Source organism: Triticum aestivum, chromosome 7B, assembly GCF_018294505.1.
Source record: "Triticum aestivum cultivar Chinese Spring chromosome 7B, IWGSC CS RefSeq v2.1, whole genome shotgun sequence".
Lineage (NCBI taxonomy): Eukaryota > Viridiplantae > Streptophyta > Magnoliopsida > Poales > Poaceae > Triticum > Triticum aestivum.
In genome coordinates, this window is record NC_057813.1 from 622,164,377 (window position 1) to 622,178,960 (window position 14,584).

The 14,584-nt window shown below is 51.4% G+C and overlaps 1 protein-coding gene and 1 pseudogene across 2 annotated transcripts; both read right to left on the reverse strand.

The window, feature by feature from the left end:
- Positions 1-278: 278 nt before the first annotated feature.
- On the reverse strand, positions 279-2,615 carry LOC123162209 (G-type lectin S-receptor-like serine/threonine-protein kinase At2g19130; annotated as a pseudogene).
- A 5,181-nt stretch (positions 2,616-7,796) lies between these two features.
- LOC123162013 (ribosomal RNA small subunit methyltransferase nep-1) lies at positions 7,797-11,079 on the reverse strand. 2 transcript variants are annotated; one of them, XM_044579818.1, is made up of 8 exons: positions 10,729-11,079; positions 10,046-10,138; positions 9,533-9,677; positions 9,328-9,438; positions 9,162-9,244; positions 9,015-9,072; positions 8,680-8,737; positions 7,797-8,041 (listed from the first exon to the last, which is right to left on the reverse strand). In XM_044579818.1, the coding sequence occupies exons 1-7, from the start codon at positions 10,987-10,989 to the stop codon at positions 8,691-8,693; spliced, it is 798 nt and encodes a 265-aa protein (XP_044435753.1). In that variant the 5' UTR covers positions 10,990-11,079; the 3' UTR covers positions 7,797-8,041; positions 8,680-8,690. The 2 variants fall into 2 exon arrangements, with proteins under 2 accessions (XP_044435753.1, XP_044435754.1); XM_044579819.1 differs by lacking the exon at positions 8,680-8,737.
- Positions 11,080-14,584: the final 3,505 nt, after the last annotated feature.

A 14,584-nucleotide genomic window follows, 5' to 3' on the forward strand; every position in this document is an offset into this window, starting at 1 on the left:
AGATCAAGACAAGCAAACAAACAACGGACAAGGGGTGGGCTTGTTTATCTGTTAATATGAGATGATGTCATACTTAGATGGGAAGTAGCATATCACATCTAGATAAGATATAGTCAGACCCGATAGATAATGTGAAATATATGAGACGATTTGTGTGCGCGCCGTGCGGATTACGTGAGCATGACAAGGTGCTGCAGCGCCCGCAGCACCGGCGGCGTGTGGACATGTACGGTGCCCTCCAGCGCCTGCACGACTTGCACCATGGTTGGGCGCTGCGCCTCCTCGTCCTGGATGCACCAGCATGCCACCTTGCACACCCGCTCCAGCTCCTCTGGCATCACGTCGCCACGAAGCCGCAGGTCAGCCACGGTGCCCACCTCCCCTTCCACGACCTTCCCGGCGGCCCAGACCGGGAAGAAGGTTGACGATCCACGCCGCACAGTCCCCGCCGCATGCCGCACCTCGCTATACCCCTCAGAGTTGCGTCGTCCGGAGATGAGCTCGAAGAGCACCATCCCAAAGCTGTATACGTCCGCCTTGGCACTGATGGGCTGCCCGAAGATCCACTCCGGCGCGAGGTACCCGATGGTGCCCCGCATGGTCGTCAGCGCGCGGCTAAAGTCCCTCCCCACCAACTTCGCCATTCCGAAATCGGCGATCCTAGGGGACATGTCCTCGTCTAGCAGGATGTTCTCCGGCTTGATATCGCAGTGTATGATGCACTCATGGCAACCGTGGTGCAAGTAGGCCAACCCTCTGGCCACGCCGATCATGATGCAGTACCGATCGCGCCAGCTCGGGCACGCGCCACCGTCAAAGAGGTAGCCATCAAGAGAGCCTCTAGGCATGTACTCGTACACGAGCATCTTCTCGTCGCCCGACGAGCAAAACCCGAGGAGACGGACGAGGTTCACGTGCTGGATGAGCCCCAGCGTGCTCACCTCCGTCCGGAACTGCTTGTCGCCCTGCCGCCCACCAAGACTTTCCAGCTTCTTCACTGCCACTTGGACTTGGGCCGTCTTGCCTCCTTTTTGCTCCTTCAGGATGCCGCGGTACACCGAGCCGAAGCCGCCGCCACCTAGCCTCTCCGAGAAGTTATTGGTGGCGGCATGGAGGTCACCGTAGCTGTACACGGTCAAGGACGACCCCTTCTGGTTTGTCAGTCGCCTCCTCCGGGCTAGGAGAATCCTCCAGGCCAGTATTACCGACGCACCCAGTGCGGCAACACCTACTAATGTCATGACAAGAACAAGCCATGACAATCTCCCGCCTTTACTGACCGTGTTGTGGAGGTCCCGCAATCCTGTTGCTGAGAGCCGGAGGTAAACGTCCGATCGGGATACACCGGAGTCCGTGTAGAGCTGCTGAAGGTTTCGGAGCTCTCCGTGCCAGACGGCGCACCTCCCGGTGGAGAAGGTATAGGCCTCGCAAGAGCAGCTCTTTTGGCAGGCGGACTCGCACTCTGCTTTGCTCTGGACAGCGCCCATGGCGAGCGAGTCGTCGGGGAGCTTCACGTTCGGTAGCACCACGAACCCGTCCGTCGTCGAGCCGTTGTATGGGCACCAGAGCGGCGCGCTCCGGCGGCACCCACCGCTCCAGTCGCTGACCGTCCAGTCCCGCTCCGACGTCGGAGCTAACCCGGGTGGGCACCTGCACGACGGCTGGCTACTCAGGTCGCAGACCCCGAACGCGCCGCAGAGCGCGTACACGTCGCACTGCATGGTGGGCGCGGCCCAGAAAAGTTGCCAGTTCTGGGTCGCGGGCACCCAGATGTACTGCTTTGTCTGGCCGGTTAGTTCGAGCACCATGCGCGTGATGGTTGTGCTGTTGTAGAGCGCGTTGCTGACGCGCCGGTACGCCGGCGTCTCGACGTACGTCTGGTTGAAGAGGACGTTCCTCGTCGCCTCCGGCATGGTCGCGAAGAAGCGCCCCGTCCAGACGCCGCTGCGCCAGTACGTGCGGGACTGGTTCCACATGTAGAAGAACTCGCTGGTCCCGTTGGGGTCCACCGTGTCGGTGAACATTCCCGGCGCGGGGTCTTGGGCGTTCCGCCACGACGTCAGCACCTGGTACTCGCCGGTGAGCTTGTTCTCCCCGAGCCACGCGTCGGGAACCAGCGTGTCCGTGGGGTGGTCGAAGCTCTGCCACAGCACGTTGGAGGAGTTGCTGCCGTCCAGAAGGACCAGGTTGCCGTTGTCGCGGATCTCCGCCGTGTTGTTCGAGCCCGGTGATGACGACGACGACAAGCTCGATGACCACACAACGACCGGCGAGGCGGAGGCAGCGGTGGGACCGACGAGCTCGAGGTTACCATCGTCGGCAGAGACCCGGAGCTCGGCCGAGGCGACGCCAGACAATGGAGTCGCGCGGTTGCCGACCCAGACGACGGTCTGGCCGGGGATGTTCTTGTACCAGATCCCGAGGTAGAACCTGCCGTCGGAGCTGCCAGCGGGGCTGAACAGGCCGAGCTCGAACTTGCCCTGCGCCGAGACCAGCGTGTCGTTGCCCTGCAGCGGACGCCGCGCGGAGATCGCCGCTGCACCCGGAGCAGGGGCGAAGCACAAAGCAAGCGCTGCGAAAGTGGCAATGATCAATGACATGGTGATCGGTGGAGCCCTTCCGTCTGCCGGTGAATTCTCAAGGGGTGCGATCGAATTTACAGGCTGAAGGTGAATGGCCGAGACGGGTCGCAAGAAAAACGATCCCGAGAGCGACGCATGCGTGATGAGTGGTGACCATTCGTGCATAAAACTTGTACCATTACTGCATTCGTCTGTCAAAAAGGGGCAACGGGATAGTTACTGATTGATAATGAAAATATGGGACAAGTGGCTTAAATGCATGGCTGGTGTGTCGTTGAATTGGTCCGTGGCATGAGCGGCCAGTGCCTTGCCGCGAGACCACGATATCTACCATGGCGAGGAACGTACAAAGCAGCTGGAAATATGGAAGGCAGTGGAGATCTTCTCTTTTATTCCTTTCTTCTTCTTTTTTTTCTCTTCTTATTTATTTCTTCTCTTCTTCTCTTCTTCCTCTCCTCTTCTTCTCTTTTCTTCCTTTTTTTTTTCCTTTTGGTAAGTGTTTGGGCCCGGTGCGCCGGCCGAAGCGCTCGGCCGGTCGCTTCCCTTTTTCACTCGCGGGACACGCTGGCAGGCGCACGCTTAGTTGACCCAAACGTTTTTTTTTCTTTGCTTCTTCTTCCTTCTGCCAGCCGTCTATCCCCATCTCGTCTCCCCCATTGTAGCGCGTCGAGCAGCTCGCCGTCGGTCATGGATATAGATTGCAACCCCGCTTTGCCTTCCCACCTCCTTTTTCTTCCTTCTCCCTCTCTTCCCTTTTCCTCCTCCTCTCTTCCCCTTTTGTTGCAACTGGCGACAGGCAAAACGCGGGAGGACGAGGTGCCCGTGCTACAACCATGGCCACGGGGAGGAGCTGCAACCGCGGTACTGGGAGAGTTGCAAACGGCGTTTTCCCGTGCTACAAGCATGGACACAAAAAGCTACATCCAGTAGATAAAAAAGGTTCAACCAGACAACAAAATACAGAAAAAGTTACAACCGTTTGACAAAAAGTTTCAACCTGCAGACCAGAGATTGAGAAATCTTCCTTGATGACGGCCATGGCGTCTTCCTGTGATTTTGCTGCAACCGAACGATAGAGGAAGATTTCACCCAGGCGCTGCTCAAAACAAAAAAAGTTTCAATGGTTTACAGAAAAGCTTCCATCGTAGAGGGGAAAATCTTCAACCATTTGTGAGAAAAGCTACAGCCGTGTCAATTTTTTGCTACTACCGTCTGTGTGTTTTGCTACATCCATTCATGCGGCCATGGTGCTTTTTTACGACCAAGGCGTGACCGGCAACGACGAAGACGACATTTTTGTTGCAACAGCCTCGTTTTTTGCTACCAGTGGCGATGTGTTTTGCTACATCCATTCACGAGGCCATGGTGCTTCAAGCGCGGCAGCGAGTTCCGGCAGCGTTCACGGATTACCTACAACTGCGGCGAGTGTTGCATGTGTCGATGGCCGACAGCGACGGAGTTGCGATGAACTTCATCGCGAAGTTGCGGCTGACGGCGGAGGTGGCTAGCTGCCATCCACGGAGGGTGGGGGATGGGTGCTGCGAGGTCAACGGCCGGCGGGAGGCGGCCCGCGGTGCCGTGCGGCGAGGGGCGGGGGTGTGGCGAGGAGCGGGGGCGCGGCGAGGTGCAGCCTGCTGCGATGTTGTGCTGCGCGGCAAGGGGCGGGTGCAGTGCGATGCGGGAGGATTTTTTTTCAGAGGGATCTCGATCTTGATCGCGCAGATCTGACGACCCCGGCTCGTATATCGGACGGCTGGTGCTGGACCGGCCCAACAGTTGGGCCGGCGCACCGGCGCAGATTAGCGCCCTTTCCTTTTTCCACTCCTTTTTCTTCTTCTTCCCTCTTCCTTCTTCCTCTTTTCTTCCTTTTCCTTATTTTACTTTTTGATCTACACTAACCTAAAATGCACTAACCTAAAATCGATATCTACTAATTAACAACCTAAATAAAAAAATTAATACATATATGAAAAAAAACATTATATGAAAAAAATATCATATGCACAAAAAAACATCATATGAAAAAACAACAACATATCAACATCATCACATATATGAAAAAAAGGAAGGTCGCCGGACGATGACGGCGTCGGGGCAGCGGTGGTGCGGGGCAGCGCGGGGCGATGATGGTGTCGGGGCAACTCGGGGCGGCGACGGTGTCGGGGCGAGCTCGGGGAGGTGACGGCGACGGGGCGACGCGGGGCGGCGACGGCGTCGGGGCGGCGCGGGGAGGTGACGTACGGCATCGAGGCGTGGGGACGACGGGCGCGGGGATGGAGGCGACGACGGGCGCGGGCGACGGCAGGCGCGGGCGACGGCGGGCGCGGGCAACGGCGACGGCGACGGCGGGGCGGCGGGGCAGCCTGGCGGTGTCGTGGTGTTCGGCGTCGTCGGGGTGGGGGAGGGGGACTGCGATGAGAACTGAAAATTTTCACAAGTCTTGTTTATATACTCAGGGCATTGGTACCGGTTCGTGGCACCAACCGGAACCAAAGCCCCCCTTTAGTCCCTGTTGGTGACACCAACCGGGATCAAAGGCCTTGTGCTGCCCCGCGGTGAAATGTTTAGTCCCACCTCGCTAGTTTAGAGGAGCTCAGAGTGGTTTATAAGCCCCACTGCGGCTGCCCTCTCGAGCTCCTCTCAAATGCTTGCTTACTGGGTCTAATCACACACTATGTTGCATGTGGGCCTACTGGGCCTTCTGCGGGCCTGAATCCTGGCCCATGGTTGGGTTTCTAGTCGTATTCAGGCCGTGGTGGCCTAGTAGGTGGCACTTTTTTTCCTTTATTTATTTTATTTTGTTTCTATTTACTGTTGCTATTTTTATTTATTTTATTAAAGTTTATTTATTTTACTTTATTAAATTTTATTTTGTTTCTACTTATTTATTAAAGTTTATTTTGTTTCAACTTATTATTAAAGTTTATTTTGTTTCTAATTATTTATTAAAGTTTATTTTGTTTATACTTATTTATTTTCTTTTCTTTTTTGCTTCTTTTATTTATTTTATGAAAATTCTTTTTTTGCTTTATTTATTTTATTTTGTTTCTACTTACTGTTGCTATTTTTATTTATTTTATTAAAGTTAATTTATTTTACTTTATGAAGGTTTATTTTGTTTCTACTTATTTATTAAAGTTTATTTTGTTTCTACTTATTTATTAAAGTTTATTTTGCTTCTACATATTTGATTTCTTTTATTTTTTGCTTTTTTATTTATTTTATGAAAATTCTTTTTTTTGCTTTATTTATTTTATTTTGTTTCTACTTACTGTTGCTATTTTTATTTATTTTATTAAAGTTTATTTATTTTACTTTATTAAAGTTTATTTTGTTTCTACTTATTTATTAAAGTTTATCTTGTTTCTGCTTAATTATTTTATTTTGTTCCTACCTATTTAGGCATCTCATTGGTCCCGGTTCGTGGCACCAACCGGGACCAATGGTGGTGGGCCAGGAGTGAGGCTCATTGGTCCCGGTTCGTCCCACCAACCGGGACCAAAGAGGCCAGACAAACCGGGACCAATACCCCCACGAGGCCCGGCAGGCCCCTGGCCTCACGAACCGGGACCAATGGGCTAATGTGTCCCGGTTCGTGACTGAACCGGGACTAATGGGCTTATCTGGCCCGAATGTAAGCCCTGTTTTGTACTAGTGATGCTGTCTGGACTTCCATCACGTCAGACTCCGACACCCTCCCATTTTCAATCCCCGCTTCTCATTCATGGAGGCTCGACACCCTCCTGTTTTCACTTCCCGCTCCTCATTCATGGAGGCTCACCACCTTCTCTCCTACCTGCATTCATACCGGGTCGACCGGCAATGCCGCCACAGAAGTCTACCCTGGAATTAAAAGCCGGCTCGCGCCCCCTCCCAAAACCTTATGCATCCACGTTTTATCCTCTTTCCCATACTTCCATTGCTGCCAATCTCGCTGTTGTTTGCCATCACCATAGTCCTTTCAAAGAACACATGGTGCAAGATGTTAACGCCGGAGAGCCACCCCACGGACGTGTTGTGCCAGACCAAAAATGTGGTTGGCCAACCTCTCAGTTCCCCCGAGCCAAGCTAGGAGGGGGGTATTGAAAATAACGACGATGTAAGAGACCTACGTCTGTAAATCGACAAGACTTTTGGCCAACTCGGCGAGTCTGCTTATTGTGTTTATTGGGTTTTTTAACCATGAACTTTTTCGTTGCAAGTTTATGCATCTAACCAGTTCACCCATCAGTGCAAACTGATGAAGAGAGGTGGGTAATATATTTCAACACTACCCTGACGTCTATGCTCATTTAGTCCTTAAACATAGATCGCTGTAAGCTGCAGAATCTTCTATTTTTAATTTCATGTTGACTGGGTCTTAAATTTGAGACCTCCTGACTCGGATACCATATTGAATTCATACTCCAGCCAACTCATCCAAAAGTCCGAACTAATGAAGGGAGTGAGGCAGGCAATATATTTCAACACTCCCCCTCGCTTCTAGGCTTATTATAGTGCTTAAAGGTAGGATCGATGTAGGCCGCAGAATCTCTTTCAATACTGTGCTGGCAGGATCTTGAATTCAAGACCTTTTAACTCAGATAACATATTGAATTCATGGTTCAAAAGCCCGAACCACGGGAAAGGGCTGAAGATTATACTCCAACACTCCGAAGAATCGATCCAACTGGTTGCCTATTTGTTAACTATTAGCTATATTGTACATGCGCATCTCCGTGGAAGTGGAGTGGAAGTGGACGGAAGCAATCGGCTGTATCTTGTGCGTGAGCAGTCTGTCAGAAAGAACTCAACGTCTGCATCGTCAAGAGTTGGGACCTGTGCTAACAGAGGATGAGGTGGAGGAGGAGGGCGATCCCATGACATTGGCAGTACAAATCATACAGTTAACCTACATTCGCAGTGACAGACAAAAATGCCCTTCTAAATTATTTGGGAAGGTACCATGCACCGGAGCAAACTCACTTGTGTTCTCTCTTGCTTGCACATCTTAATTTTATCACCCCCCAGAGTTTTGTACTCACTTGTGCTATCTCTTGCATGCACATCTTAATTTTATCACCCTCCAGAGTTTTGTACTCACTTGTGCTATCTCTTGCATGTACTACTCACAACTCACAAGCCCTTATCCCTAGGCGTACTCTTGAAAAGAAAAAAACTCACAAGCCTTGTTTAATTACTCACCTTGATTTCATGTTAATACTTTTACAGCCAGAGCTTCAAGTCCCTCCACAAAAAGAATCACCAGCAGGCAAGAATCCATGTTAATACTTTTATCGCTGCTCACCTACACTATCAACTAACCAGAGTGGTGCACATTTCCTCACTGGATGTTCCACTTCTGCTCATAAATTTGTACTGCTTGTTTCTAAAATTTCCTCACTGGATGTCCCACTTCTGCTCCAGAGCGGTGCATATTTTACCTAAACACCAGGCAGCACTGAGCGGGTAGCTGGAAACTGCAACAAGTTAAGATGTCACTACAGTCTCAAAGAAAACCATGAACAGAAAATATGTGCATCATAAATATAATTTTAAGATTCATACTCAGAAAAAATGACAAAGTAGAGTAGTACACCTTGAGACATAATAGAATTATCTACTTTTCCTTCCAAAGAAATTGTAAAATATAAGCTTATACTTGTGAACTACTTAAAAGCATCCAGGAGAGGGGTGAAATTGCCAGGTTATCCAACATTACCTCCAATAACCAGCCACTGACTAGAGAGTTTCTGGCAAACCAGAGCCCTGTTCTAGATGGCTTGGCAGACATGTACCATACTTAACAGTATGTAATAACAAAAAATCAACAAGACGAACTGAGTGCATCTTATTTTAATATAACTTTGCTGGCTGCAACTAACAGTATGCTCAAAATGTCTATTATACAATGTGCATCCTGGGTATAATCATACACTACTTTTCGAAATGTGTATTTTGACAATGGGTGCATATGCACCTAAGAGCCAAAACGCCGCTCTCTGCAAAGCGGTAGCACATTTAATGTGAAAATACGGAATACAATTCTGAAATGTACTAGGTAATTCTCAGGACACAATACTCTTTACACACCAAAAGATCATATATGGCTACTTACTCTGTATGTAATCATCTGTATATGCACCGTCGATCTTTCCATGAGCCATGGCACCAACCTGGAACATTGTACAGACGAGATGGATTTAGGCACCAGATGATAACAGAGGATGGGACAAAAGTACAAATTAGCTCAACGTCACAGTTTTGAAGGGAGGTGCACCGAAGCACCTCTCAATGAGAAGAGGAAATACAGAAAAAACCCTAAAATGTACTCCCTCTGTCCCAAAATTCTTGTCTTAGATTTATCTAGATACGGTTGTATGGAGGGAATATTAGGTAGTTCTCAGGACACAATACACTTTTCACACCAAAAGATCATATATGATAACTTACTCCGTATGTACTCATCTGTGTATTCATTGTCAATCTTTCCATGAGCCATGGCACCAACCTGGAACATTGTACAGAGGAGATGGATTTAGGCACCAGACGGTAACAGAGGATGGGACAAAGCTACAAAATAGCACAGTTTTTAATCACCACAAACACAAGGGCTTCATCATCACTGGATTCGGCAACATAGTCATTCAGATTAACTGACTTATCCGCACTATATGAAAGGCCTAGGAAGGAAATAGACATCAATCAACTTCCCTGAGCTAACAGGTAGATATTTTACTTTCTCTAATATAATATAAATTCTCACCAATCTTCCTTGAGCCAACAGGTAGATACTGGCTAACAGGATTTTTAATAACATTAAGGAGCTTCTCACGCCTCCCAACTGCAGTAATGCTCAACTTTTGCAATAACTCTGCTGCAGTGTCGCATAAATTACTTGCACTTCAGCACAATTCAGGACAGAAATACAAAGATGAAGAATATTTACTCTTTTGCTATTTGTAACTTACACATCAAGCCACAAAAACGTTTGCATGTGCGTGGCAAGCGAACGTTCGGCTTGACCTCAAACAACACCCCCTTTTCAGTCCTTACATAAACAGCTTGTAACCTCCCAGCCTTAGTTAGAGGGCTATCAAATATTGCCAATAGAGCCTGCACAACAATATGGAAGAAAATTCAAGAAGTTAACTTTTAGAAACAAATCAGGAAGGAAAGAGACAAATGATTGGCTGGCTCCATAGACCTTTTCTTTTGTCATAGTATGCAAATGTACTCCCTCTGTAAACTAATATAAAAGCTTTTAGATCACTAAAGTAGTGATCTAAAAGGTCTTATATTAGTTTTCAAATCGAGGGAGTACTTTGAGAGAGAGAGTACACTACAGAAAATTCTGAGTCCGATTTCCTTACAATAAGAGTATACAACACAGATTACTAAATGGAAGATAAACAGAAAAGCTTTCTAACCATATGACCTTATAGTAGTCCAAAGAAATTAAAAAAAACACGAATTTACAATACCTGGTAAATGATATCAGGCCTATAATCAGCAGGATTCCGATTGTGCTTCCTCAAATAATTCGCATGATCGTCCGAGTTCAATATTTGCATAGTCTATACAAAATTAGAAGGAGGGTCGTCAAAACAAACATACATGTACAGCAAACATTTGTTTGGTGAAAAACATATTGACCAATTTAATCATCAGAGTGTTGGTAGGAAAAACTGACAGCTATATAAATTATCAAATTGGTATAGAAAGCACTTGCACTTTACATCCTAGCAGCCACTAATTTTACATCCACATAAACAACTAATCAGGAGTTTCAGGATCAGCCTACCCATACACACGATAGGCACCAAAGATTAACGAATGAAACAATCTTAATTCGAGTACACAGCTAGACAATAAATACAGTCAATTTGATTATCCTTGGAGCACCCGAATTTTAAAAACTACGGAATCAGATTGTGTATTGTTGCTTTACTTTTTCCGGTAAAATTGATACACTAAAAAACTATGATTATTGCTGATACTCAAGATTCCAACTCTAGTGGAACTCCTAAGATGACTTCTTCCAAGACAGTAGAAATCACAGTTAACATCAGAACTCTAATTGGGGAAGCAAAAGTACAGCCGTCAGGATGGATTGGCGTGGGCCAGAGCTGTGAAACCAACAGAAATAACAGAGGAATCAGGATACCTTGCCGACTTTGCCGACCTCCAGGCAGGCCCTCTCGAGCACGAAGATCGCCCGGGGCCGCTTCCTCCCATCTACCGGCCGGGGCAGGACGGGAATCCCCTCCGCTACCTCCACGGTCTCGTCCCGCTCCGTTGCATCCTCCTCTCCCTTCCCTTCGTCGTCCTCCGGTGGGGGTAACTCCGCTGCGTCGTCGTCACGGGACGTCGCGCCGTCTTCGAGCTTCCTCTTCTTCTTTCCCTTCGCTGAGTACCGCCGCCCCATGTATCTCGTCTTGCTTCGCGCACTGGTGGCTCGGGGGGTTGGGGTTTAGGGTTCCGGGGATGCAACGCTTGTTCGCTACGAGGGACTGTGTGAACCAAAAGCGCCTTCTAAACACCTCGGCAGACAGGAAGGGTCTATGTATTTGCCACATAAACAATTAATCGTGGACCATGCCCACAGGTCCCACACACAAGAATAAGCACCAAAGATTAGCGAATGAAACAATCTTAATTCCAGTACACATGTAGACAATAAATACACACTAATAGAAAACCCCCCACTAGTCCCGGTTGGTAAGGCCCTTTAGTCCCGGTTTTTGAACCGGGACTAAAGGGTCGTTACTAATGCCTCTCCCCTTTAGTACCGGTTCTTAAACGAACCGGGACCACTACTGGAACAGGGTCCTATGCCGACAGCCATATATATGCCGACGGCCCCCGTCGGCCTTGTCTGGGCTATGCCGACAGCCATGTCCAGGCCGTCGGCGTAATAAAGCCGTCGGGCTATCCCGAGCTATGCCGACGGCCCCCGTCGGCCCAGAAGAGCCGTCGGCTTATCCCAAGTTACGCCTACAGCGGCCGTCGACATATATGGGCCGTCGGCATAGTTGTGGGCCCGACGATCCCGCTCGTGCCGTGCGGCTAACGGCGTCCGGTCTATGCCGACGGCCGAGACGGCAGGCCGTCGGCATAGATGCCCTTACCACGTCATCGATCCGAGGCGCACCGACCACCACCTATGCCGACGGCTGCCGTTGGCATAGATGCCACATCACTGATCCGCAGCGCGCCGGCCATCTGCCCTATGCCGCAGCTATGCCGACGGCTTTGCCGTCGGCATAGTTTTTTTTCTTTTTTTTCTTTTTTCCATAGCTATATTTTTTTCCATAGTTTTTTTTCTTTTTTTTACCATGTCATCGATCTTTTTTTTATAGTTCCCTTATCCACTTCCCGGTCACCCCCTCCACTCGTTAGTTTTTTTTTCTTTTTTTCATAGCTATATTTTATGTTCTCTTAAATATTATTATTTGACTAACTTACATATAGTACGTGTTAATAAGCATACATACATTATTTTTCGGTTCTGTACACAGCGGTGTGACCCGCCTCACGAGCGGTGCCGCCACTAGCCGGCACCTGGAATGGGGAACAGCCGCATCTGGGGTCTATACGAAGGGGACTTTGCTCCCAAGTTTATATATATATATATATATATATATATATATATATATATATCGGATGACCTACCACAACTGGGTGGTGTTGTGGCATGTCCGAAGAGGCGGCACGCGTCTCCGGTGCGTGGCCTCCCTCACGGACGGCGCCGCCGGCGGCACCTGGAGGGGGAAAACTGCCGCGTCGGGTCTACACTGAGTGGATTTAGCTGTGGGTTTGGCCCGGATGTTGCTCCCAGGTGTCCCTCTGGGCCGACCTGACACAACCGGATGGAGAGGTACACTGGTCAAAGCCCGTCCGTGGGAAGTCAAAGGGCTAGATCTCGTGGTCAACCGCTCCAGGGTTAGGCGGGACGGGGGCCCTGGGGGGTAGCAATGCCACCGGAGCGTCGTACCGCGCCCTCATACATGCGGGGTGGTGTTGTGGCATGTCCGAAGAGGCGGCACGCGTCTCCGGTGCCTGGCCCCCCTCACGGACGGCGCCGCCACCGGCACTTGGAGGGGGGAAACTGTCGCGTCGGGTCTACACGGAGTGGATTTAGCTGTGGGTTTGGCCCGGATGTTGCTCCCCGGTGTCCCTCTGGGCCAACCTCACACAACCGGATGGAGAGGTCCACTGGTCAAAGCCCGTCCGTGGGAAGTCAAAGGGCTAGATCTCGTGGTCAACCGCTCCAGGGTTAGGCGGGACGGGGGCCCTGGGGGTAGCAATGCCACCAGAGCGTCGTACCGCGCCCTCATACATGCGGGGTGGTGTTGTGGCATGTCCGAAGAGGCGGCATGCGTCTCCGGTGCGTGGCCCCCCTCACGGACGGCGCTGCCGGCGGCACCTGGAGGGGGGAAATTGCCGTGTCGGGTCTACACGGAGTGGATTTAGCTGTGAGTTTGGCCCGGATGTTGCTCCCCGGTGTCCCTCTGGGCCGACCTGACACAACCGGGTGGAGAGGTCCACTGGTCAAAGCCCGTCCGTGGGAAGTCAAAGGGCTAGATCTCGTGGTCAACCTCTCCAGGGTTAGGCGGGACGGGGGTCCTGGGGGTAGCAATGCCACCGGAGCGTAATACCGCACCCTCATACATGCGGGGTGGTGTTGTGGCATGTCCGAAGAGGCGGCACACGTCTCCGCTGCGTGGCCCCCCTCACGGACGGCGCCACCACCGACACCTGGAGGGGGGAAATTGCCGCGTCGGGTCTACACGGAGTTGATTTAGCTGTGGGTTTGGCCCGGATGTTGCTCCCCGGTGTCCCTCTGGGCCGACCTGACACAACCGGGTGGAGAGGTCCACTGGTCAAAGCCCGTCCGTGGGAAGTCAAAGGGCTAGATCTCGTGGTCAACCGCTCCAGGGTTAGGCGGGACGGGGGTCCTGGGGGTAGCAATGCCACCGGAGCGTAATACCGCGCCCTCATACACGCGGGGTGGTGTTGTGGCATGTCCGAAGGGGTGGCACGCGTCTCCGGTGCGTGGCCCCCCTCACGGACGGCGCCGCCACCGGCACCTGAAGGGGGGAAACTGCCGCGTCGGGTCTACACGGAGTGGATTTAGCTGTGGGTTTGGCCCGGATGTTGCTCCCCAGTGTCCCTCTGGGCCGACCTGACACAACCGGATGGAGAGGTCCACTGGTCAAAGCCCTTCCGTGGGAAGTCAAAGGGCTAGATCTCGTGGTCAACCGCTCCAGGGTTAGGCGGGACGGGGGCCCTGGGGGGTAGCAATGCCACCAGAGCATCGTACCGCGCCCTCATACATGCGGGGTAGTGTTGTGGCATGTCCGAAGAGGCGGCACGCGTCTCCGGTGCGTGGCCCCCCTCACGGACGGCGCCGCCGGCGGCACCTGGAGGGGGGAAACTGCCGCGTCGGGTCTACACGGAGTGGATTTAGCTGTGGGTTTGGCCCAGATGTTGCTCCCAGGTGTCCCTCTGGGCCGACCTGACACAACCGGATGGAGAGGTCCACTGGTCAAAGCCCTTCCGTGGGAAGTCAAAGGGCTAGATCTCGTGGTCAACCGCTCCAGGCTTAGGCGGGACGGGGGCCCTGGGGGGTAGCAATGCCACCAGAGCATCGTACCGCGCCCTCATACATGCGGGGTGGTGTTGTGGCCTGTCCGAAGAGGCGGCACGCGTCTCCGGTGCGTGGCCCCCCTCACGGACGGCGCTGCCGGCGGCACCTGGAGGGGGGAAACTGCCGCGTCGGGTCTACACGGAGTGGATTTAGCTGTGGGTTTGGCCCAGATGTTGCTCCCAGGTGTCCCTCTGGGCCGACCTGACACAACCGGATGGAGAGGTCCACTGGTCAAAGCCCATCCGTGGGAAGTCAAAGGGCTAGATCTCGTGGTCAACCGCTCCAGGGTTAGGCGGGACGGGGGCCCTGGGGGGTAGCAATGCCATCGAAGCGTCGTACCGCGCCCTCATACATGCGGGGTGGTGTTGTG

Bases quoted from the DNA above. Each gene is read 5' to 3' on its own strand.
- LOC123162013 (XM_044579819.1), bottom strand. From the start codon at position 10,989: ATGGGGCGGCGGTACTCAGCGAAGGGAAAGAAGAAGAGGAAGCTCGAA. The intron at 9,439-9,532 runs GTAAGTTACAAA...GCGACACTGCAG, and splicing joins ACGTTTTTGTGGCTTGATGT to CAGAGTTATTGCAAAAGTTG. The intron at 8,042-9,014 runs GTAAGTTATCAT...AACTTGTTGCAG, and splicing joins CACAGATGAGTACATACGGA to TTTCCAGCTACCCGCTCAGT.